Consider the following 26,642-nt stretch of genomic DNA (forward strand, 5'->3'; position numbering starts at 1 on the left):
AAAAATGATCAATTATACATTTCATCTAGCTGAGAACACATTTGCGAATTTTCGGACGCTGAACGAATGTTTCGCATAGAGGAAAACTTTGTCTCTTGGCTCACCTCACCCTGCCCGCAATATACAGCCGTGCATAGGCGTAAGCAGAATTTTCTCGAGGGAGGCGTTTTCAATATTTTTTCTTCTCAGGAGAGTTTGTTTTTTCCTGAAAATGAAACTATAATATTGGTTTGGGGAGGGGTTCCCTCCCCCCCCCTTTGCGTACGCCAATGCAGCGGTGGTTCTCAACCTTTTGTCTCACACCTCTTTTTAGTATATTATTTCCATGGCGAGCCTCGCACACAAGCCTCCTTTTATTTATTTATTTATCAAATTCAGATTTATTTCATTGCCCAGGAGCAACCGCGGAGCCTCTGGGAAGTGCACACGGAGCCCTAGCCACCAAGGGCTCTGCGGAGCACTGGTTGAGAACCACTGTTATACAGTATTTCTATAGAAATGTAACAGAAATTAAAAAAAATTCAATATATATATATATTTTTTTAATATGGGGGTAAATATGGTATGTACCCCCCCTTTGCGTACACCTATGTGAGCACCCACGGGTTGGAAATGCTTCCGACGCCCCTGCACAGAGCACACAACGATATCTATCTTTGTCGCACAAGCAAGATCTTTCCCTGGTCACATACAGCACGGTCGCACATAGCAAGTAACCGCTATCACCCACATGAATAGTTCCATCGCCCACATTGGGAAACACTGATCTAAAGTTATACCTTCATCGTGACGCTGAAACTCATGTCGATTTATAAGTATTCGCGTCAATAAAAATTGTGTGGTATAAAGGAATCTAATGCCAAGGAAATGCTTTCAATAAATCTCATACTAACAGTTTTCACATTGCTGTTCTCATTGAATGAAAATCATGTTCATCAGGAGCACTTCAATCATAATAATCCTTTTTGAAGGAATTTGAATTGAGACAATCACTTCTCATAAACAAAACGATCGATTATTTTCGAAAATGTTCAAAACTTACTTCATATCTTCTGCCGTGATCAACATTAAGAACGGATTTGATCAATTTTTATCTTTGTAAAAAGATTGCCGTAAGACCCAAGTATAATACTATTTTATATGATACTTGGATCTTCGGTCCACAGGTATTTTTCGCCTGTCGAATGAAAGGTGAGTAGACTTTCTAGGATTCCATTAATTAATATTAATGAAAAACTTCAATAACAAACTTAATATTAATTTTTAAATTTATATGCTTACTTTTAAACGGTATACCATGAATTAAAAATTATTTAATTTTGAATATAGATATTTTTAATATTAAGAAAAAACCACAATCGTTCCGCGCCTCACCTCTTCCACTTACTTCTTTCCACTGCCGGCAAACAGTGGCGAACGATGCATAATGAAGGAGTAGCGGAACATGCTGTTACCATTAGACCCCCTAGATACATTCCTAGATACATGTATCTAGCAGGCAATGAACATGCCGCGTACCACACAGCTCCTAATTTACTCTATCGGATACATGCCTCATCCTCAACCTCATCCCCTTTTGTCATAGCGAGCTATGTTTCACCTGACTCACCTTACAAAGAAATGGGAATGGATCCATTATTCAATTAAATTCCGTTTCGGCCGTAAATACCCGCCCTCCCACTGCCTTGAATCCATTCGCTTCGTCATGCGCATGTAACGATATTTTAATAATGACGTACTTTTGTTAAATAGCACGTCTATGTCTATATATAATATTTTATCTCGTGTCTTAACAGCCGAAGCGCCATCCAACAATGTGGAAAATTTTCATTGTTGCTTCAACAGATCAGCATCCATATATTTTGAAAGATTGTTGGACCCTGAGTTTTTTGTAATTGTTGAGATGTTGGAGCCTTTTCACTTTCAAATCTGAATTTATCGTTACCTCCTATAGATCTCTAGAATTTTAACCGTAATTGAAAGAAATCCCTAATTTTGAGCGGAGAAAATAATTCACAAAGAATTTCCCTGACAAAAAAAAAAGAAATGAGTCCATTGCTGCGTTTTCAACCCCTGAAGTGACGACGTGCGTAAAATCAAGGCCGGCACCAGGCATGGTAGGGCATGTTTAGAGGGGCGGTATTTTTTTTATGTAAGATTTGTTATGATGGTGTTTTCTTTCTTACAGATTTGCACACAGTGAAATCGTTTTGAAGGGAAAGGGCGGGGCGGGGGTAAATAAACGCAAGTAAATACAATACTTTGAAATGCTATTGAAATCTTTTGCTATTCAATGCTCAATTCATCTGAATCCCCCCCCCCCTCTTTCCTGCACTTCCAAAAAGTGTCGCTGTCTTTAAGTCTCGAAAGATCTGCATCTTTTCCAGCTGCACCCATCTTCCGGGGATCCCCAATATCGCATAAATGATGAGAACCTGAGTGCATCTGGATCTTGAGGTCCAAGTCTCTACAGAAGCTGGTTTCTGAAAAATTAGGTTCCTTCTCTCTTTTTTTGTAAAGGATCTATTTGATCTTTATCAATATTTTTCTGGTTGACTATTCTTTTGGCCGAATCTTCGGACAAATGCACATCCATCCGGTCAACACCATACTAGAGACTGAACAACACACTCACCACTAGTATAGTGTTGTTTCGGCTCAGGAATGTTTTGACAACTCGTTTTTGTATACCAGTAGTTCTCCAGTACTTCTCTTACCATGCGCACCGCGGCTATTCTGGGAAGCCGTGCATTAACGTTGACTATCACGAGGAAGCCGCGGGTGAGGAAAATCTGAGAACCACTGCTGTAAACATTCAGACTGTTATCGGAATCGTCTGACAGATAGATAGATAGATTTATTTGCACAACAACACAGATGAATACAAATAAAAACAAAAAAGCCAGTGCTCATTTTATACATACAATGTCGACAAAATCATTAATTAATTAGGCAAATACAAAAAAAAAAAGTCAAATTCATGGAGGTGAGCGGACAATTCACATACACAATGCTAATGGAAAAAAAAGAAACTTGATCATGATTATTTTTTTTGTTATGTGAGTGTCGTTGAGTTGGCAGTGGGGGAAAAAAGGGCAATATTATGTGCTCTGACTGGTTCCCACTGCCATGTTTTGCAAACAAGGTGGCATAAAAAGCTATTAGCCTTATGTCATTTTTCTGCAGTGGTGTTCACGATGCTTCAAGTAATATATTTTGCTTGTTCTCACTCGACTCAGGACCGCTTGGTCAGACGGGCAAGCACGCATTTCGCAGCCCCCTTGTAATTTTGAAGGAAAGGTTAAAAGTCAGATTTTCGCCCCCCCCCCCGTTTGGCCAGCGCCCTTAGCTATATTAGTGCCAAGTTTGTCTCCAACAAAGAATACCTTGAATTTTTGAGTTATTTATTTTCTGTGTTTTTTCTATGGGATTAGACCAGTGTTTCTCAAAATGTACGCCGCGGAACTTAGGAGCGTCGCGAACCTTTGTTATGGACGTCGCGGCGAGCTGTTGACATTGTTGATTGAATATTTAGTGCTTGGAAGTGGCTCTTTTATGCGATAATCTGGGGAGTCGCGCATGAACGTAGTCGCGACAAGGGAGCCACGGTCGGCAAAAATATGACATTTAGTGCCTTAAATAACCAGTGCGACCCAATCTTTTCCGGGGAGAGTTATTAGGATAATAGACGTGAAGAAAGTACAGGGTGGGCAAAGAGTCCGTAGAAACTTTAAAAATTCATAAAAACCGTAAAAATAACCGAAATGAAAAACGGTTTGCAGGGTTAGCATAGCTAGGTCACGGGAATTTTTTTTGACAGTAAATAAACTCAAAAACAGCCGATAGGTGGCGCTGACGTACACAAGTCAAAGAAAACATACGCAAATAACGAACAGAATGTCTCCAAATCGTTTATTACAGCAGTATGTGTTCCACATGACCACCACCACAGGGGCAGAGTCCGGGACACTTCATTACGAGTCAAAAAAGAAAGAAAAAAAAGGATCCACGGGATAATATTCGTTTACTACCATTATACGAATGAGACAATTTTTTCACATGCAAATTAAAAAATACATTGGATTTTAAGCGGGCCGGGCATGCTCCCATAAGGGTGAGACAGAGAAGGCCCCATCCGGGACGATTCTTATAATTTTTTTTCCAACTCAACAAATTCACTGCAGAAGGGCCTGTGAAAAATCTGTACAGGGGATCCACCAGAGATCGCGGCCTGGTGGTCCTGGCCATGGTCACAAGGGGTGAGGCTGACAGGGCTCTTAGCCTTGGGGGCCAATGGGCTATGGGGGGGGGATGTTGCTACTTTTCCAATAGATACCCTTTACGTTAGAGTAGCCATCAACATTCAACAACCCGGTGTTCCCTGAAGCAAGTGTGCTGAATGCTCATGCCAGATTTCGTGCTCGCGAGCACTTTAACAACCCTTTAATTAAATACAGTGTAAAAATTGTATTCAAGAATTACGATTAAACAGATTTAAAGCATACGTTGCCGTAAGACCTTACATGCTCAACACTTGGCCCGCGGACCTGATGTAGCCCTCGGAGTAATATCACGTGGGCCCGTGACCTACACCTTAATTTTGTGAAAATGAACTAGCCGCACATTCACAGATCACTTGGGTGACCCGCCGCACAGTTCCAGATCATTTAAGTGACACGCGGCACATTCACAGATCACTCGAGTGGCTGTCAAGCACTTAAGTGGCCCGTGACACATTGTCAAACCAACGAATTGGCCTGCACTCTCCTATAGGTTGAGCACCCTTGCCGTAAGGGGTGCTTTTTGCTTGATGACAGTATAGGTAGTGTCGCTCCTCGAGAAAGGTTAAAGACGCTTACGTTAGAGACTTCGTTAGGAATATTAACATGGGTTAATATGGGTTATATGTTATAACATCCCGGAATGATTCTCATAATTTTTTGTTTTCACACTGCATATTCACTATGGTGGATGGAAGGGGGGAGGGAATGAGAGTCTATCCCAAGGGCCCTCTGCTGCAGGATGCCATGCTCATGGACTACTCAAAATAAACCTTCAATACATAGGGCCTGCTGAGTATTAACCTTCACTACAAGGGGTCCACAATATCAAAAACGTTGGGAAAACGCTGCTCTAGAGAGAAATATGTTCGACCCAACTCGAGCAGTAGTAAATTGCTGTACGGAGATATGACCGAAGTTGGTGTAGTAGTATAACACAAAACAAACATCTTAGGCAACATAAAGACGATTAGGAAGAACACCTGACCTTTTTTTCTCTTACTGTGACCGTAAAAAATGGCTTCATAAAATCTAACTTGTGTTATAACTGCAATCAGGTCTGGTAAAAAAAAGATTGCATTCCTCTATAGTCTGCGCAAATGAAAGTCATCTGTTAAACGCTTTGCATGTTTTGATAACACCTTGGCCCATTGACAGAAATAAACTGCTTCTGTTAGGAAGGAGGTAAGAAAACAACTGAGACTGTTTCTTGAAATTAATTTATTTGCAGACCAGGGGTGCATTGGCTCCTCAAAGAGCATCACATTGAAGAAATTATTTTTGAACCTGGTGTTGGACTTCAGGTAAGAAACTGAATTCAGAAACAATTAAAATAAATAATTCCAAAATCAATGAAAGAATTGGAGAAAACTAAGAATTAATTAATAAAATTTTTCCATGATTCATCAAGATTATGAGTTAGTGAAACTAATAATTCCACAATCGATGAAAATTCAGAACAAATTAATGCAAGAAATAGTTTAAGAATTGGTTAAAGCCTTCAATACTTTGTAGCGAGTGGGCAGCAAGGGGCTCCATATGACCGTGACTGTCGCACATCCCTCTAAGGGCAGCCATTTTATTACAAGTTTCTGAATAATGGAATCAATGACATGCCATAGCTGCCAACTTTTGAAAATGAAAATTAGGGAGATTTTCGCGCGGACCCGTATTTTATACTAAAACTACTCCCTAATAAATACAAAAGGGATTTTTCCAAATAAAATAGGGATTTTCCACTCATAAAAGTTAAAACGTAAAAATAAAATCCTTACTCAAAAATTGAAGTCAAACAAAAAAAAGGGATTTTACACACATGGAAGTTAAACCCTTGGAATAGAATCCCTACGCAAAAAACAAGTGAAATTGCAGGTCAAAACTTCAATGGTGATGTAAAAAAAAAATATTGTGTTCAATCAGAAACGATGTGAACGAACATTCTGCGCGAATGACCCCAAAACCATTGGAAGATGAAGAAAAAAAGCGTCAATTTTTTAAGAACACTGGCTTTTTGTGACACTTGCTTGATGTTTTTCTGATTTCACAAGGGTGATGATGTCAGTCTTTCCACCATGACCGATGTATATATCCGTAACACAAGGGCCGAAAAGAAAAAGTCGGCCCTTTTTCTGGAACGTTTGATGAAAGGAAATTCATCGGCGAATAAGTATCTTTAAGACTGATTAAATATTTTTCTGCTTATCAGTATTCATGTTTTGCTATCGCACTCAACAGAAGAGGAAGTTTTGACCACATGTGCGTCACTATAATCCTCCATTATTATCCAGGACTATTGGCTGCTAAGCTATTTCCCTGCACAATAAGACAAACAACTTTTCTTGTTACCATCAGAGGGTTTGTTACTTTCTTAAATTAGGAATTTCCCACTATTTTCCCCATTTAGGACATGTGACATCATTTCGAAAGGAGAAAAAACATGCAAAAGACATTTTGCCCCACAAGAAATTCCTTAGGGATTGTTTTCAGAAGCAGGGAATTTTTTGGACAATTTGGGATATTTTTTTGTAATTTTCGTAAAAATTCGTGAGATTTAAGAACTTTTCGGGAGGTCGAGAGATGAAGCTAAAATTCGGGAGACTTGGCAGCTATGACATGCTATTGACTAGATACCAGGGTTGGCAGGTTTTTGACACATGGCAGTTTTTGACGGTTTAAACCGCGGGTTAAACCCTCTTTTGACTGTCACGTCAAAAACCCTCCGTCTCGAAAACCTTTGTTAAAAACTGTCAAAAACCTCAAATATTGCTTTTCGATATAAAAATTCCCATTGAAAATGCACACGTTAATTGCATGTAATGTTTAATGTGACTATGTTATACAAAGAATAAATATTTAATATGATTCTAAAATAATTTCCTACTCTCCACAGAATTATTTTGGACAATATATATATGCTTTTTTTCTTATAAAATTTGAATATGAACATGAACATTGAACGGAAAACTATGGAACGAATTGACATTCTTTGATTCAAGATGATTCTTGACCTTCCAAAATTTCTTCAGCTGCTTGTATATGTCTGCATTGATATAAACTGTCTGCTGTACTCTTTTTGAAAAAGATAAGTGTTGAAAAAAGTTTATTACATCATGTATGTGATGTTGATTTCTGTTATTATTAAATTATCTAGATAATTTACTAATACTTAACCACTTAAACCACTAATACTTAAAACGATAATCTTATTGCACATAACATTGAAATATATTGTAGGACTAAAATGTCATTTAATTTGGCAATGCTAGCTTGTATATGTCAAACTTGGTTTATTCTTACTTTTGCACTATGATACGGTACATTTACTAGCATTTATAATGCAATGGTTTTCCAATTGAAGCTGTATTCAAACGTGCAAAACAAATGCTTTGGGTATCAAGTCTTGTCAGCTCTGCTTTGGTTGAAAATATTATTTAAAACTCTGTGAATTTATACACCCTGATCTAAGAAATTTTTAGGTGAAAATAAATAAGTTTAATTAGTGCATTAACAGATGCTGCGTGAGAATTTTTATATGGAATAAAATTTTTGGCGGATCAGAAAATTATAAAATATCAAAATAGATTCTCAGTAATTATAATTCTGATTGTAAAACCCTTTAATCTAAATAAAAGTGTTTTGTTATTTAACATATCTATCAAGTTAACAAAAACTATTTGACATCATTGACAGTAAGATTTTGATAGTTTTAATACAGAGTTAGTTTCTGGGGTCAAAAACCTATATCCCTGATGCCCTACAATACATATTTTGAATAAGCAGCTCTATTCCACTTAGCAAATTGAGCACACGTAATGAGTAGCTTAGATAAATAAACACCATAAAATTATATTTTATATGTTCTAGGCTCTTCTGTTGAAGAATTCAAAATTGCAAATTTTAATTAATATTTTGTTTTAATTATTGTAATAAATCAATGTTTAAAAATAAAACATTGTAATATGACAAAAATAAGTTTTTCATCATGTTATATACCTATTGTGTTCAAAACATTATCAAAAGGCATTCATTTAGGTTTTTGATGGTTTTCGACAGTTTAAACCAGTTTTTGACATCAAAAACCCAACCCTGCTAGATACCAAATGAAGATAATTATCTTTATTTCGTATCCTGTGAATTCTGTGTTCAGATGGTAAAATGTTATGTCACTTTTTCAAAATTTAACGATGGCAAATTTGTAAACAATATTTTGCGAAAATGCAAGTGTGACTTTTTGACTTATTACAATTTGCCTCCATTGTTCCCTCATAAAGTGAAAGACAAAATTTAGCCACCTTCCAAAATTTTGATGAATGGGATTCTGGAATGCGAACAACTCAATTTTTCGGCAAAAGTAACGTGACATTTTACCATTGGAGTACACAGAATGGTACTTCATATAATTAGAGGAGAGGTTCATCTTTTCATAAATGGATTTTTTTTTTAAGTGAAGTCATTTTATCTTGTGAATATATGTATAAACTCAGTGATAATTTTTGTCTAATAACATGATAATCACCTATGTCTAAGAGTTCTTTACGATCTGTCCAGGGAATTTGTTAGCATCTATGGCCAAGCTGGGATTTAGACCAGACCTACACAGTCAGATGCTAGCTCCCTAACTACTCGTCCAGGGCCACAACTAGGGGGGGGGGAAAGCAGGTGGATCTGGTGCCCCGGGCAATGAACCAGAAGGGGTGCCAAATTCATCCACCGCTTCCTCTACATGCAAGGGGTGCCAAAATTCTGGCTTGCCCTGGGTGACAAAGTATCTAGTTGCAGCCCTGGGTGACAAAGTATCTAGTTGCAGCCCTGTACTCAACTGTCAGGTGGCAATCAATGATGTTTCATGATAATAAATGAATATTTCACATTATCTTCTGTGACTCTTTTGAGCCATAAAATATGCTTCAAATGCAACTTTCTTGGTCCCCCCCCCATTGTCCAGACGTGCATTCTGAATTCAAGAATTTTCATCAAATATAGTCAGGAATAGAATAGGAACAATTTTTTATTTTATTTTCAACATCATAAGATGAGAAAGTGGGAAATTCCATTCTTTTCAGGAGGAAATTTAAGTGGTGAAAAAACAACATAAAATATTATCCTGTGGAGAAAAAATTCTCTGATAAGACATTGGCCCTGAACGCAGTAGTGTGGCAATGAAATCTTCACAATAGTATTTAGGTTGGCGGAATGTCCTTGATGAAACATAATTTTCCCCTCCCGGCATTTATTTTAGTAATTCAAAGAAGTTTTTTGTTTTTTTAAGAAAATTTATTTACACAGCTTCTTACATGAAATATGAAACAATTTGTTATAAGTTACTTATGTCAGTCACACGAGCCATCTTTCCATCCATGCAACCATCGTTGATCAACCAAGCTGCAATCGAAAATCGGCTTTCCCAGCTTTGAGTTGACTATGTTATGCATCTGACACATCCATTGCGAAAGGCTATGTCTACTCTCAACGGATGGAGGACATTTTGATATCCTGAAATATTGACGAAAAACAAGTTGTTTGTATAAGAATAATATTTTTAACTGAGAAGTTGCGTAATATGACATTAAATATATATTAAACCTGTATAAGATGGAATATCAAAGGACTTTCAAACCAAGTCCACAACTCTTGTCCTATTACCTTGGACAATATAATACCAAGTGAGTTGTGTCGGAAGTATGAGTGTGTAACCAACAGCCCGAAATAATACCTAGTGTTGTGTCTGATTCGCCGGTCCTGCCATCTATATTTCAAATTGTGAGTGAAGTGTAACGATTGGATATTTGTACTGCAGTATCCCCGCTGCTCTCTGTGGCGTGACTTTTTAACAGGGCGATAAGATAGCATTCACACCTTGGAAACCACAGCAAACATACTTCAGCTATCAAAAGACTGAAATTATTTCCTGTTTCATAAAGGTGCACTGAGAATGAATTGATTTCTATCGTTTCACAAGCCATACATTTTAAGAACGTGTCCCTCATACAGCAAAAACAACTCTACTACAACTACTTTACTCTACAAGCACCTTATACACACATTCCTCAGCAGAATTTCTAACAAATCGGTACATGACGGGATGTGTGTTCTCTCTCTGTGCATATTTATGTTTTCAGAGTTGTGATGTTTCATGTTCTTGATAGTGCTGCCATCTGCCTTCCATATTTTGAAGTGAAGATGGTAAATGCTTGAATTTTTGTGTTATGCAAGTTTCATGTTGAAGGCATGGGCAGAAAAGTCGGGAGGGCAATGACCCCATCCCCAGCACATCAATGATGAAGTTGGCTGATTCTGATGGCTATGCATATATGTATATAAATTTGCATCATCATGGCCGTCCCAGCTTTTCACGACTAACTATGCCTATGGCTGAAAATATGTTTGTTCTTAGCAGAGAAACTTTTTCAAATGGGAGATTAGCTCATATTTGCGTTTCGTCACAGAGAGCAACAGGACTACAATGATACAATAATTTTATCATTGCACTTCACTCATAGCTAAAAAAATTGATGGCAGATGGCATACACGCACATTCCAACATGTACCAATTCATTATGTCAATATGAATCGGTACATGTATGTACAATTACATGTATATGTTAATCAGTGATGATTATGTCCACGTTAGCCATGACTACCCATCAAATCACAGACATGATGCGGTAATAATTTTTTCCTTCAAAATTTTACAGAAAAACTCCATGTTTATGTTATTATTTCTATAGTTTTTATCTGAAGTTACTTTTTTTCCCTTTGTCACATGGAGCTAATCCAATACAGCTACCACATACAGCCATGTGTCACACATTGGCGATAAAAAAAAATTAGATTTGGCACTATTCAGACTGCCTTACATCAGCACGTCAAACTTTGACCACCAGGGATCTCTGGCGATATAGTCAAATGAGTCGGCCAAACCCAAATCATTTCTGAAAATCAGACTTCGGCCAAAACTCTCCGGCAATTTACAAACTGATCGCAATTCTGGCTTTGGCAGTAACATATACAAAATCTATTTCCTGCATGTCTCTGAGTGTGTGTGTATGCCCTCAATACACATCTACAATTTTACACTGATAATTGCCAAATTTTGTATATACATGAAACTGAGCCAGACTTGAACGATACATACTTAAAAAATTTGTCAGAGCTGGGCAATGTTAGAAATCTGCAAAAAACTATGGAGTAACAATGAATCTTGGGCCCAACAACAATTTTTGTAATGCTTACTTTGGCTAGCGTGGTTTCCACACAATGGTTAGGAACTTCTTCAATGCTCCTGTTATACAGGCAAAACCCAGGCAGTGCCGGGTATCATAGCTAAAGTATAATACTAATAATACAAAATGACTGGTATTGCAGTAGTTCAAAACAATGGGAACCCCCGTTTTTACGTTGGTGGACATGCTGACACAAATTCCAAAAAATTTGAGTTGTCTTCATACTGTAATATAATAACACCACCGAGACAATTTTACGTGCCAATGATGATTTTTTAAATGCTCTGGCGACTCCAATTTTTCTTGCTACACATTACATCAGCTCCACACAAGCAGCTGTGATTTAAAATCTACAGTATCCTTGAACATGATTATTACGGAAACTATTGATTTGAATTTGACATGATTTAAATCTGAAATACTATTTACACTTACTCGTCACGAAAGTCAGCAGCACATTCATTACACGGGAAGAATTTTGAAAACAGACGTATGAGGCTTGTCATATCTTCTTGCTGCTGAACTGTTGGCTTATCAGGGAAATAAGCAGCCATAGTATGCAAAAAAGCCCAAGAACAACGTCCCAATTGTTCCCGATCTAAAGGACATTCTTTCTTGTCTATCTAATTAGAACAGTAAAAAAAAAAATGAGTCACAAAAACAATAAAATATTCGAATAATACCAGCAAGTAAAGATCATTATATTCTTAATTATTTATTCAAACTATAAGTAATTTGAAATTCTGTTTAAAATCCTCGTTATAAGTAATCATAGTTCTTAAAGTGTGCATTAGGGTAGCTAACCACATTTTTTTTTGCCTGTGTGTGTCTGTTGTCATAGCAATTAATTCACCTACTGATTGAGTTGTGCTCAAAGTGTACCTATATAGTGAACTATTCAGTGCTATCATCTATAACTCAAATTGTGAGTGAAGTGTAAATATATGATTGGATATTTGTTTCATTGTAAGCCTGTTGCTTTTGAGCGATTTGCCCTTTCATTTCCCCCTATATACTTCCCCTAAGTAGTGTATATGACTGGGGGGCCTTACAAGAAATGAAACCTGGCAGCGCTGGCTGCCAAAGGTTGAGAACCACTACTCTAGATCACTCTCCTGGTCACACTGTTGTGGTTGCTTACACGCTTGCACCCATTTTTGTTACTCATTCACCAGATCCCTCTATATATGTCACTCTTTTAGTCATGCACATACTTGCACTTATAGGCGAAGATAGACTCGGAAGTCTGGAGGAGGGGGGTGGGGTCATTACTGCTGGGGGGCATGTCGATGTCCTTTCATATATGCCCCATGCCTCCCCGTATCTCCACTCATGCTTGCACCTCTGTATGTCGCTCACCATGACTTTTGGCGGAAGCGGATTATGGTTTTGCCGCCCTTCTCCTATTTGATACTAATTTTACTTGACCACTCATTCCTTAAATTTGCTGACCTCTCCGAAATTGCCACCCAGGGCTGTAGCGCCCCCGCCAGTGGGAAAACTCATGCTAATAACTCAGAGTACGTGATAATGGTTTTTTTTTTCAAGCTAGTTTACCTGAGTTTGTTCTTTGATCTCTTGGGCTTTATTGTTGTTGTTTGGGGCGTGGAGATTTTGCTTTTGGCGTTTAGTCCAGTCTTTGAAATCGGTACAAGCTCGACAAATCTTTCCGCCGGAGTCACGCGAAGATTCGCCCGTTTCCTCATCCGTGAAGTAACGAGAACTCATTTTCCCACTCGCACATAACCATCGAAAAAAGAAAAAAAATCAATTCCTAGCAACCCGTATTATTAAATATATTTCTCGCCCAACTCATTACAAACTTACAAATTTCTCTTCCACGACCGGTTATTTCATCATGTAAACAATACGTGACCTCCGGCCGGCTGTGATCGCAGGCTGTCGATCGTAGTAGTAGTAGTTCTTATTTTTTGCAAACATTGGATCGGACATTTCAATGGAAAAACAAAACAAAGTATTCGGAAGAGTCTGGCCATATATAAAAAACGGGATTTTGATGTACTATTTTTTTGATGCACAATTCATCAAAAATAAGGAATTTATGATTGGAAAATTCTCAATTGGATTGTCAAAGCACAAATAATAAGATGAACATGCTACTATAATGATGTGACTGCTGAATAGTATGAAATTTATAATTATTGTTATTGCGGGACGTATGAATATTTCAGTCTATGTTTCCCTAGAGGTCTGAAACAAAGCCACTTGAAAGATGCAGCTTTAGTCTGAAATAATGATTCTAGGCCAGTACTTATGCTGACATCTATTGACAACTTCACACACTGGGTTTGTTTTCAAACGCGCTGTTAGATGGCAGCACAACTTTGAAAAAATTTCAGTGAGCGAATTTCAAATTATAATTTTGCGGTTTCTCGAGATAGAGAAAGAAGGGGGGGGGGGGAGATATATATATAAAGAGGAACTATGTGTGTGAGAGATTTTTAAATTTCTTTTTTTTAAATTTTTAATGGATGCTTGAATACACATACTCAAGGTCTATGTACGTTTTAGTCGATCGCATTTATTAATAATCTTCACGAATCTTGCTGCATAATCTTTTATTATTTGAATCGTCACTAGGCCGGGATCACACAACAAAAGTTTGATAAAACATATCTTGTACAAAACTTGAAGAAAAAAAACCCAACCAATTGGCTTATTGGTTATCTTCGTTCAAATGTAGCCGATAGGCTGATTGGTTGCATTATTCAAATTTCATAAAAGAATTTCTATTTTATGGTGTAATCCCGGTTTATATAGGTGAAGACAGACTTAAAAGGCTGAGGAGGGGACACGATGATGAAAGCTGGGGGGGGGGGGGAATGACACTTATAGACGATGATGAAAGCTGGGGTGCGCGTCTCTTCGCGTTCTCCTAAAGTCATTCTTCCACTTTTTCGAGGCCTAGTTCGTTCTGGACTGGAGTATGCTGTAAGGTTTTGGAGACCATACCCACAGAGGGACATAGACTTGGTTGAAGGGGTGCAGAGAAGAGCTACGCGTGTCCTTATTGGCACACGGGGCTTGAGTTATGAAGAGAGACTTCATTTTTTGAATACGTTTACATTGGATGAACGCACGTGTCGAGGAGATATGATCGAAGTGTTCAAAATTTTCAATGGGATGGATAGGATGGACCATGAACTTTTAGTACACCGCCAATCGACTGCTTTTACAATGGGACACCAGTATCGATTGGTGAGGGACAATGCAAGGTTATGGTGTCGCAGGGAATTTTTCTCTAATAGGGTTGTTAATAAATGGAATAGCTTACCCCCGGAGGTAGTAAATTGTAACACAATTGACACGTTTAAAAAGAAATACGATAAACATGTTGGGGTAAATCGAGAAGCTATCCATTCTTAGAATAAGACAACCATAAGTATTCTTTATGGGCATTGTATAATATTTTATCACGTGTATATATTGTTTATAATTTTTTTTATTTGCATTTTTAATTGAGTTGCTGTATTTTTGAAATTATATGACATCCATATTTTTATGGGCATCTTTTTCTCAGCCACCTCGTTGGGCGTTTTGCCTGTTGTGGCGTTGTATTTGTATTTGGGGGGTGGGGGGGATGACGAAAATATAGACAGACACCCCATGCTCCGTTCATAAAAATACGGAAATCGGGATTCGTACGGGATATCGCCAATTATCGCAAAAAATTGTCAAATGAAAGTAAAAGATTCTCAAAGGCTAGTGAAGTTGCCAATTGCAGCCAAAAATTTGTCAAAACCCAGTAGGGTTGCCAACCCTTGCGGTCCAGGGATATTCTAAGGAGTCCATGGGTGAGAATCAGATGAAAGGGGAGCCACGACAAATGGTGAAGGAAGCCACAGAAAGATGTGAAGAAACGAAGCCACAGAAAGATGTGAAGAAACGAAGCCACAGAAAGATGTGAAGAAACAAAGCCACAGAAAGATGTGAAGAAACGAAGCTTTCTAATGAAAATTTAATTTCTCAAACCTTTTTCTCAGATAGTGTGGGCACATTCTTTTTCATTTTACCTGCACAGAGCTGTTGTTTCTCTGCGCACAGAATTTTGATGTCTCGACATCTGTGCGTAATGATAAAATAACATTGCTACCTCATACACACAATACAGGGGACTTTTTTTCTCTGCTCAGCAAAAACTCTGTAAAGGGAAAACCTTCTCGGTCATTCTCATAATCTAAACGTCCATTATACGGTCTCCATGAAAAAATGGTGCCTTTATTAGTTACTTATATTCATAACCAATAAACGGGTAAAAATAAAATTTCATCAGTAAAAATGTGCCTTCTAGAAAATATTAAAAACAAGTATACACAGTATAGTATTATATTTTATATTATGTTTCTGACATAATATAATACACAGTACAGTATTATATTGTCAGAGACATCAATGAACTAAAGCTCCTTCTGCCACCTATCGAATAAAAAACTGTTATCATTCTTCAATTAAAATTAATGATTGGTTTTTAGATAATGTACTTTACAGAAAAAATAAATATAAATGATATTAACAAATATTTTACAATAATATTAATTAAATTAATACGTTTGCTCCCAAATTTCAACAGCTGGTTTTTTTGTCTAAGGTAATATAACATCAATAAAACGCGCACGAAATGAATTCTTTAATAATCGAATCAGGAGTAGGTTAAAATTGAACTGATTATATCTACAAGATATACAGAAGACTGGATGTTGTGAAGATATTTATTATTTGAGATGTTAATTTTTTAAGGAAGGAAAAAACTCATCTCTGCCTCTACCGGGAGTCGAACCCGGGTCCCTCGACTGCCGGACGAGTGCTCTGACCACTAAGCTACAGAGGAGATAGAGATTTTCCTTCGTTAGAGCGTATATATCCGGTATGATTATATCTATCCGTTAATAATTTGAAGCAATCGTGACTATTCAATAATATTATTGATTATAAAACATTTTTAAACGTCATATTGATTTTTGTATGCAACGTACTCAGCCACCTCGCTGGGCATTTTGCCTGTTGTGGTGTTGTATTTGTATTTGTACTAATCAAAAACCAACTACCAATTCCAATCGAAGAATGATAACAGTTTTATTTGATAGGTGGCGGAACGGGTTCTAGTTCTCTGATGTTTCTCTCACGTATATTAATTACTATACTGTATACTTATTTTCACTATTTTCCCAGAAGTCACATTTTTTTTTTACTGATAAAATTTAATTTTTACCCGTTTATTGTTCATGGACTTGGAATCATGTAACTTGGAAAGGCACCATTTTTTCATGGTAAATAAATTTAGAAAAAAATGGACGTTTAGAGTCTGAGAATGAATGTTTCGTGTACAAAAGAGTTTTTTTGCTGAGCAGTGAAATATGGTACAAGGTAGTCTTTTATTTTGTCATTTCGCACAAATATCGAAATTCTGTGCGCAGAGAAGCAACGGGTCTGTGCAGGTGAAATAAAAGAGAATGTTCTCCCATCTGGAATAGAAGGATCCCTAGTACCAGAGGTGTACGCATGGAGGGGCGCAAGGGCTCCCCCCAAGACGATCAGAAGTTGCAAATATTTCTGAGTATATTTGTGAAATGATTATAAAACAGGGCTCAGACCCAATGATGTTCCCTATTACAGCATGAATAATCATGAAACAATCGTCCAAGTACAGTATGTAATCAATCTTAGTTTCAACCTTTGGACATTCTTAGATACTGAATAGGTTTGCATACTATAAGACATGTATGACACAAGAATATAAAAAATGACACTGGAAATGTGTTACAACCCGACTAAAATTATTCAAATTGAGGAACATAAGCATCTCGCGCTTCTTTTTCTTGGAAAAATACATGGTATGCTGCTGCTAGTTGTTTAGCATGTTATATATAGAGAATATCATTAGTTATATCGACAATAAATCATACTTATAGGCGGAGTTTTGTATGAAAGCAGGCTGAATGGCTATATTGGGGGCCTTTAGTGATTAACCGGTTCTTATTTCGGTTCTTTTCATGAAAAGAACATTTTATTATTATTTTTTTCATCTTTTGAAAAAACAAACGGTTCCGAAAATATTTTGCTGTGAAAAAACAACGCCCATAATGAGTAGATAATGATGACTCGCGCAAACACACGAACTCCCTCGCTTTTTTTCTAAATCTTTGCAATTGAAAATGAATCATTTTGATACGAATCATTTGAACGCATCAAGGTACAGGATTTTTTCCCTCATCAAGGCACGGGATTTTTCCTACCACCAAGCAAGGGAATTTTTTTTTCTCATCACCGAGGCACGACATTTTTTTCCAGACATGTGAAGGCACGGGATTCTTTTTCAGTCATCGAGGCACAACATTTTTTTCTTATTATCATGGAACGGAATTTTTTTTCTCATCGTCAATGCACGACATTTTTCTCCGACACTAACGTACGGGATTTTTTCCCCATCACCAAGGCACGAAAACTTTTTTCTAGTCATTAGGGCACGGGATTTTCTCCCTCACAAGGAAGACATAGAATTTTTCTCCCCACACTGAGGCGTGGAATCTTTCCCAGAGAATCAAGAGCGAGATTTTTTTCTCATTATTCAACGCACGGCATTTTTCTCCCGGCATGAAGGCACGGGATTTTTTCTTTCCATCATCAAAGTGCGCACGAGAATTTTTCCCCCATGATCAAAGCACGGGATTTTTCTCCCCGACATCAGGACACGCGCAGAGACACACAAATTCTCTTATCTTTTTCTTGTAAATCTCCGTAATTGAAAATGAATACCTGAGATGATTCATTAGCACGAATCTAACCTGATCCGAAAATTTTTAGTTCAAAAAGCGCGATGAATAACTATTTGTCCTAAAACTGTACTGAAGGCTTACCCGTATTCAAGGTAATGTGCAGTAAGTCAAATACAGGGTGTAGTTCACAGAAATGTGATCGAGGCCTTGAACTTCCGTAGTTTTCGGGTAATTAACGAGCCAAGTCATGCATAAATTTCCGACATCATTTGTTTTCCTTTTGTGAATTCGAATTACTCATGAGCATATCATGATTGATGAGAACGGTCGTTTTCTGGGACATAAAGAACAAGTGAATGTTTTAAAATCCCGAACCTATTTGCACGAATCTAGTACAGAGAACTTTAACGTCACTGTAGACTACACACCACACCTTCATAATTTTTGTTGGTATAACGAACATCGATTACGTCCACGATTACAAGAAGAGCACCACTGAGCTCTTCTTTCCTGCAAGTCAATTAAATCGATTATAATCGGTTCAATCAACTTGCAGGATTATCATCACCATTTTTTATAAGGATTATCTTAAAAATATTTTATACATCTTTCACACAGAATTAATTATATGATGTACTGATGACTGGATACCAAGCGAAGATAACTGGAAAGGAAATGATGATTTCTTTTTAATTATCTTCGCTTGGTATCCAATCATCTGTGCATCGTATAATTAGCGGAGAGGTTCATTGTTTCGCTCTATGTCGCCATCTGGAGGCTAATTTCGTTACGAGCTGTTGTTGAGTTAGGACGCTGTCTATTGCGCGGTCCCGTTCAGCCCAAAGAACACAGTGTTCTTAAGCCGGGTTTTCCTAGGAGCAGGTTTCTACAGCGCGCGCAGCGTAAAAATGCTGATCGGTCAAAAATACCTGAATTTCAGGTTTTTAACCAATTAGCGTTTTCACGCTGCACACGGCGCAAAAAGATCTACTCCTAGGAAAACCCGGCTTTAGGAAAGAGAATGTCTGCCCTCTGTAGCTTAATGGCAGAGCGCGCCCTGAAAGTGCGAGGTTGGTGGTTTGTTTCCGCACATGGAATGTGAATGTTGTTTCTAATTATCTTATCATCTTTGCTTGGTATCCAGTTATCCATACGTTGTACAGTGTAATATGATTCATTTATTGTCTTTTTTAAACGGCATTTTTTTTTTTTATAAACTAAATTTCAATAAAGTTTTATAAAAGATTTCTGTCAAAGAACGTTTATATTGTAAGGTTGGTACTACACTATAAATTCTATTTTATAAAATTTGACAAATGCAACCGGATTGATCGACTCGATCAATTCAATTAAATTGTTCATTAAAAGTGTGTAAATTAACTTTATTTACTTGACGAAACCGTCTTAAATGATGTTCCTCTTCATAAAGGTTTGATTTGTTGTATTTACATTTCTATGTCTGGCCTTGCTGTAATTAGATTGCTTTCTATAGCTTGATATATATTTACATAAATAACATTTTAGACAAGTGACCATACATTTAAATATTCCTGAATCAATAACTCCATCACATTTTTTGGGATCGGGAAATACAAGTCAAATCAATGAAAACTGAGGAGGATTTCAGTTCAAACTGAGCGGCATTTACCGGTCGTTATATTGGATAAAAAGTAACATGACGGACATTGGAAAATATTTGAGACGATTGCATTGTGCATAGTTACATATTGTACGATTGCATTAAATTGCATATTGAGACCTGACGTGTTGGTCGTTACAATGGATGGTCATTGCAACGAGTTGACTTTGACCTTTGAAGACCAGACATGACCCGCTTCCCATCTCGGAGAGATATCGAAGCGTTCACGAAGGATAGGTGTATCCAGAAAGTAACGAGTTGACTAATTCATTTCATTTATACGAGTATCATGTACTGTATGCGCCCGTTTCCATAATACAGTATACACTTCTAGTTTATCTCTCATTCGATAATTAAATATAATCAAATTAAAATGACTTATCTTTTCGAATTTTTTCATCTCCAATGGTTTGACATGTTTTACTAATACAGTACTATATAGTAAAAGTATACGTAAATAGTGCTGTTATTTTGATAAACCTTTCTTTTTTCCACTCTGAGAAATCGGGAATAAGTCGAACTAACGATAACTCGAAGTTTTTTGTCAGCCGCTGCACGTTCGACTTATCGAGATTTGACTGTAGTTATTATGAAGCCCCACTACACACACGAATAAAATCTCATAATTCCAGACAAATTACTTTCCGTAGAAATTACTTGCCTCGACCATGGACGTGATTCTTGGTGCTGCTGCGATTCAGGTCAATCAATCCAAGATCATGCTGCGACTAAAAGGATATAATCAAAGTAAAAAGGTTCAATGTGAATTTTCTCGGACATTTCATACATCATATCTGGAAGAAAACATAATTTACCGAGAATTGTAGGCTGTACTTTAAATCTCTAGAGAGAGAAAAAACCCACTTTTTCTCTTCGGCATAAACTTCTTTGAATGTTATTATGCATCCCAGTGGTTGGCCTTAACACGTCCAGAATCGGCCAGGAGACGGCATTACATTGGACGTGTAACATAATAGCACCTACAGCTAATGGAAAAAACACCAGAGGATGGAAGGGCTAAGCACTAGGCCAATAATTCTTTTAGGAGAGTGGAGGAGCGAAAATCGCCACACCTTTGATGCATATTCACACGATTGCATTAATCGACGGACATTCTCGGACGCTCCCATCATGGAATTCAAATTTTCACACGCAATACGTGGTAATGTATCATGCTGGGCATAAGTGAGAGAGAAAAAAAGTGATTCAATTATTCAAGCTGGATAGGCCTATGCAATAAAAAAAAAAGTAGAGTTCCGTTAGCAGCCTTACGGGAATAGCACCGTTCTATTGCTTCAAAGAGAAATTGTATATAAGAAATTCCAATCCCATCGTAAATGCCATGAAAGATGATCACGTAATTCGATTAAAGCAAAGAATTAACTGTGTAGTGAATCTGACCAATTTAAGTGAGATCACGATTTGAAATATATAACAAAGGTAAAAAATGATAGGTGAATTTTTATTCTTCACGGATATCGTAACTTTTTCCATCACGAGATCGGCAACGAGATCGATTTCTTGACCATAATCGATCAATCAATCGCTTTTCTGGTCATGATCAATGAAATTGATATTTCGTGATTATGGATAAGCATGAAAATGTTTTAAAATCAAAATACAGGAGAAAATCTATAAACTGGCCTCTCTTTGGATCTAATGGTTTTCAGTTATTAAAGGCACGGGATTTTATTTTTCCAGGTAACCCGGGTACGGGATTTCTTTCTCGTTATCCAGGCGCAGGACTTTTTTCCATCATCAAAGGGCCCGATTTCTTCCAATCAAAGATATTTTTTCCATCATCAAAGTGCGAGATTTCTTTCTCTCAACGTGATTTTTTTTTTCACCATCAAAGTGAGAGATTTCTTTCTGATCATCCAGGTACAGGATTTTTTTCCATCCTCACAGTGCTAGATTTCTTTTTATCAACGGATTTTTTCCTCTCACAGTGTGAGATTTCTCATAAAAGAGAATTTTTTCCATCATCAGAGAGAGTGCGAGATTTTTTTTTTTCTTATTAATCAGGCACAGGATTTTTTCCCCTTCATCAAAGTGCGAGATTTCTTCTTAACGACGGGATTTTTTTCCATCATCACAGTGCTAGATTTCTTCTTATGAATGGGATTTTTTTCCACCATCAAAGTGCGAGATTTTTTTGTCTTTCGTGATTTAATTATATAGATAAATCCTGAAGGGCGGGAAGTTTTGCTTCAAATGTTAGCATGGGATTTTTTTCAATCATCATCAAGGCAGGGGATTTTTTCCCGTATCAAGAAATATATAACATTGGTTTTCTAACTTCAAGGCACGTGATTTTTTTCCAAAATCAAGACACGGTATTTTTTTTAGATCACTAACTTCGGAGGATTTTTTTCAGACCTCAAAGCAAGGGTATTTTTTTCATCATTTAAGGCATGGGAACTTTTACTTTAAAATCAAGGCTTTTTCACGAGATGTTTTCCCATCATCAAGGAGCAAGATTTTTTCCCATCAAGAAGCAAGATTTTTTCCCATCAACGCGCGACAATTGGTTTCCTGACTTCAAGGCATGGGGAATTTTTTCCCAAATCAAAGCATGGGATTTTTGCCATCGTCCTCAAGGTGCAGAATTTTTACCATCATTCTCAGGGCACGGGAATTTTTGCTTCAAAGGGCAGCACTGAATTTTTCTCAATCATCATCAAGGCACGAGATTTTTCTTATCATTAAGACATCGATTTTCGTTATCTTTTCTTATTATTTTGGCGTAGAATCTTCCTGGTTGGTTCACAAATAGCGCATGCTGATTGGATGTGGGGCATAGAAATCGCCAATTCTCAGCCCGAGATCATTTCTTTCCCACAGAATGATGATACTGGCACGAACAAGGGATTTTTTCCCCTGAATATTCTGAGGGAAAATGGACTACTTGCTGACGTCACGAGCAGCGTGCGGAGGCCTTCTATCTCCAGGAGATGCTGGAAAGTTTCGTCACCATCCTCATGACACGGAATTTTTTGTCACCACCATCCTGAAAGTCCGGGAATTTTGTCTCAAAACCAAGGCACGGGATTTTTTTTGAATAATCATTAAGGCTCGAGATTTTTTTCCTATCATCAAAGCATGGGATTGCTTTCCTGACTTCAAGGCATGGGATATTTCCATCATTCAGAACACAGTATTTTTTCCTCAAAATCCAAGGCATTGTATTTTTTTCCCAACAGCCAATGTCAAAAAGCGCGGGATTTTTCAAGATCAATAAATAAGTCTTGAAAAAATCCCGTGCCTCGATGTTGAACATTATCTTGTGTTTTTTTTTTTTTTTGCAGTGTCTGCATGTAAAGTAATAACCTGATAAGTCTTCCAGTGGTTCCCAATTGACATTTCAATTTTAAAATTATGAAAAAATAGCTTAAAAAGAAAAAATTACGAGCAAAAGCGCCGCTGTGATGCTGGTAGACAACAGTAATAATATTATGATTTGACAAAAATTATAGTGGTGGTGACAGCTCTCGATAGAGGAGCATGAAACGTTGATTTAGTTCTTTTGTAGTCCAGTAGATGGCAGATTGCTATCGCATCGCATTTGCTAGTACTGGATAGAATGCCATTCATTGTTCGAGAACATTCTCGCAGATAGTTGTAATTATTGCTGCTAAAAATGGAGGTCCATGGCAGACACTAAAGCCCCGTTCACATGTGCAAATATTGCGGTAGCATTGGGAGTGCAAGTCCTAGCACCCGCTTGACGACTTTTTCCCTTCGTAAGGAAGGAAATGGGTAGCAGTCATTGGTGAAAATTCTTGAAGCGGGTTTTAAACCAGCTTTTCTATTTCCCCATGTGAACGGGGCTTAAGATTTCTGGGGCGAGGGAATGACTAAAAGTGATGGTCCATGGTAGACAGCACGATTTCAGAGAGTGTCCATGACTGAAAATATTCGAATATTCGGGAACCACTGATTTACACTATAAAACGGAAAATCTTCCAATTCTATATAATTTTGATTTTTTCTCTAATTTTATTGAATTTTTGATCATTCAAACCAATATTTGACCACAAAAATCACAATAAAAAAAGTATAATTACTTTCAGCCTATTAAATACAATTTTCCCTATATTAGATCACCCATGTTTTTAGTTAGACTGGTGAAATACATTCTGTTGTAAATGAAGAGATATGGTCGAGAAAATATAGTTTAAAATAAATCAAAATTTTTATATAATAATGTTTCTAAGTTTATTTATTAGTTATTCTTAATAATTCTAAATTGATTAGCATATTTGTCAGTGATACCACTCAATTCATGTAAATCATGAATGTAAGTTCGATCCTCACATGGGGGAGAGGGGTGTTTGAGTGTCAATCAGGGAGTACAAAAACATTGTCAAGAACGCTTTTGGGGCGGTGCTCGTGAGCAACAGGTTTCAGAGCAGACAGGGTTACGAAATACATATGAGATCAACCATTTCGTCCAACTTGATCTCAGCTCTATTAGTTTTTATGACGTTCTAGAGTGTTTTTATTACTGTCGCGAGACAATTTTCGGACAATGCTCTCTCGCTCTTTCTGTGTGATAATGATTCAAGGTAATTGGTAAAACGAACAGCCAATAAATACTGAAAAGGTCATCACTGATAATTAAAAAAAAAGGCAGCCTTTTATCGGAAGTGGAATTTTTTGAATTATTAGTTCATGTTTCACAAGTTTTAGATCAAAGACAGAAGTTATTCAGGAGATATACACGTTTGTTTAAAAAAAATTAGAACATCCCGGAAACTTACGAGCGCACTCCATGAAATGCTCAAGTTAGAAACCCCGAAATTTATACATCACTGCTGCAATTTGCATTTTTCCACCTTTTAAGAAGTTCTTCTTAAGAATATCAGTGGTAAAAAATTTACATAAAGTAGATTAAATGCATCCAAAATGCAAATTACTTTCTCTTGTTGGTTAAAAAAAAATTGAAACATCCTGAAAAAAACTCGTTTTTCAAAAGATTAAAACATTTGCTTAAAAACGGAAAACGGTTTATATCACATGAATATTTTCAAGCAAATTTACATCCAATTTATCGAATTCGTGTTGAAAACAATTCAATCTTCGCATTAAGAGTAGAGAAACGAGACATTTCTGAAAACTTAGAATTTAGTGTGCATTTGTGATTGGATGATATGAAAAGCTCTTACTCATATCGTATGAGTACATTGTACTGTGGCAATCTTTCACCTTGACCATAGATTTTATGCATCAAGATATTGAATTGATGTCTCCGGTGCAGATCTTGATTGAACCTCACCCATGAATCCTATAGACGCTATTGTAGCGTCGATAGCAGCACGTTCGCAATTCATCAGCTTCTTTTTTAATACGACACATTAATTTCTTGAAAGGATCAGTATGAAATCATCAGATATCACAAAACCACAGAAGCATCGATGAAGTTTGATGGGCATGACCGAATTCTGGATTCAACAGATTTGCGGTTTCAATCATCAAACGAAGTCTTAGCTGCTGGAACCTAAAGATAGGGACCGATGAATCAGAAGACTTCTCTGGATGCAGGTGTAAATTAGTCTCTCTACCTTTTGATTCCAGAAGTTGAAAACTTATCCGAAAAAAGATGATGCCATTTTCTGTCTTCGACAACTTTGGCCTGAGTTAGGTCTGGCTATCCATCTACGGCCCGTTCAGCACACACAGGCTCTACATAAGGCGGGAGGATTCGTCGCCTTCCCAGCCTAGTGGTCTAGAACCCTCACCCGGCAAGTGAGAAGATGTGAGTTCGATTCTCCGCAGAGGCAGATGAATTTCCTTTCACGGATTTTTATTCGCATCAACCAATTGACAAAATCAAAATCTTCGTAGTTGAAAGCTTATATGTAAATGACAACTTCACTTGCCATCAAGATTTTGCTTAAAGAGTGAGTTGCAGTATCATTGATACAGTTTTTTTTGGATATAGGGTAAAATCTTGATGGCAAATGAAGAGTTTCCATCTCCATATGTCTCCAACTTCTGGAATCAAAAGGTAGAGATCCTGCACACTAATTTTTCGTTTGCAGAAATGTCTCTTTTTTTTTTTTTTACTCGTAATGCGAAAATTGAGCTGTGTTCTAGGTTTACATACATAAAACCAGGAAAGACATAAAACACGAGTTCGATCAAGTTGATTTAAATTTGCATGAGAACATTTATTTAAAATCCCTTTTTTAGTCAGATGTTCTAATTTTCTGAAACAAAGAGTAAAAGTAATTTGACATTTAAGAACACATTCAACCTACTTTACGCAAATTATTTTCCCATCAATATGCTAGAAGAACTTATTAGAACAGTGTTTCCTAACTGCTTTGATATCACGGACCCACTATAGTGGAGGTCAATGCTCTGTGAACAACTCCCCTAAGCACCAGAAGATCAATTTCGACACAACCCTCCCATAAAATACAAAATGTATTGTATTTTTTAAGAATAATTTGGTATCATAAAAATTGAATAAATCACAATTTCATCATACAAAATGTGTCATTCATTGCAACGGTAGTAAATGAAAATTATTCCGCGGATCCCTTATAAAGTACTCACGTACCCCCCCCCCCCCAGAGGTCCGCGGACCACAGGTTAGCAAAAGCTGTCTTAGAAGATGGAAGTGCAAATTATACAGCCATGCTGTAAATTGACATTTCTAACCTGGGCATTTCATGAACTGCGCTCGTTAAGTTCTAGGACGTTTGAATTGTTGAGACAAACGTGTATTTTTTATTCTTAAATTCATGGTGAAAGGTTA

The 26,642-nt window shown here is 37.2% G+C and overlaps 1 protein-coding gene across 3 annotated transcripts; it reads right to left on the reverse strand.

The window, feature by feature from the left end:
* Positions 1-7,076: 7,076 nt before the first annotated feature.
* Alr (Evr1_Alr domain-containing protein Alr) lies at positions 7,077-13,391 on the reverse strand. 3 transcript variants are annotated; one of them, XM_089252648.1, is made up of 4 exons: positions 13,061-13,391; positions 11,939-12,126; positions 9,606-9,773; positions 7,077-7,349 (listed from the first exon to the last, which is right to left on the reverse strand). In XM_089252648.1, exons 1-3 carry the CDS (start codon positions 13,229-13,231, stop codon positions 9,611-9,613), a joined length of 522 nt encoding a protein of 173 aa, XP_089108774.1. In that variant the 5' UTR covers positions 13,232-13,391; the 3' UTR covers positions 7,077-7,349; positions 9,606-9,610. The 3 variants fall into 3 exon arrangements, with proteins under 3 accessions (XP_089108774.1, XP_089108775.1, XP_089108773.1); XM_089252649.1 differs by having other exon boundaries at positions 7,188-7,349; positions 9,575-9,773; positions 13,061-13,384; XM_089252647.1 differs by lacking the exon at positions 7,077-7,349 and having other exon boundaries at positions 9,518-9,773; positions 13,061-13,390.
* Positions 13,392-26,642: the final 13,251 nt, after the last annotated feature.

Source organism: Pholcus phalangioides, unplaced genomic scaffold (assembly GCF_987345545.1).
Source record: "Pholcus phalangioides strain wild (caught in Gottingen) unplaced genomic scaffold, Ppha-v1.0 ptg000030l_1, whole genome shotgun sequence".
Lineage (NCBI taxonomy): Eukaryota > Metazoa > Arthropoda > Arachnida > Araneae > Pholcidae > Pholcus > Pholcus phalangioides.

Coding starts and splice junctions, on each gene's coding strand:
- Alr (XM_089252648.1), bottom strand. CDS start 13,231: ATGAGTTCTCGTTACTTCACGGATGAGGAAACGGGCGAATCTTCGCGT. Junction 12,127..13,060: donor AGATCAAAGAACAAACTCAG/GTAAACTAGCTT, acceptor TGTTCTAATTAG/ATAGACAAGAAAGAATGTCC. Junction 9,774..11,938: donor GCTGCTGACTTTCGTGACGA/GTAAGTGTAAAT, acceptor TCAATATTTCAG/GATATCAAAATGTCCTCCAT.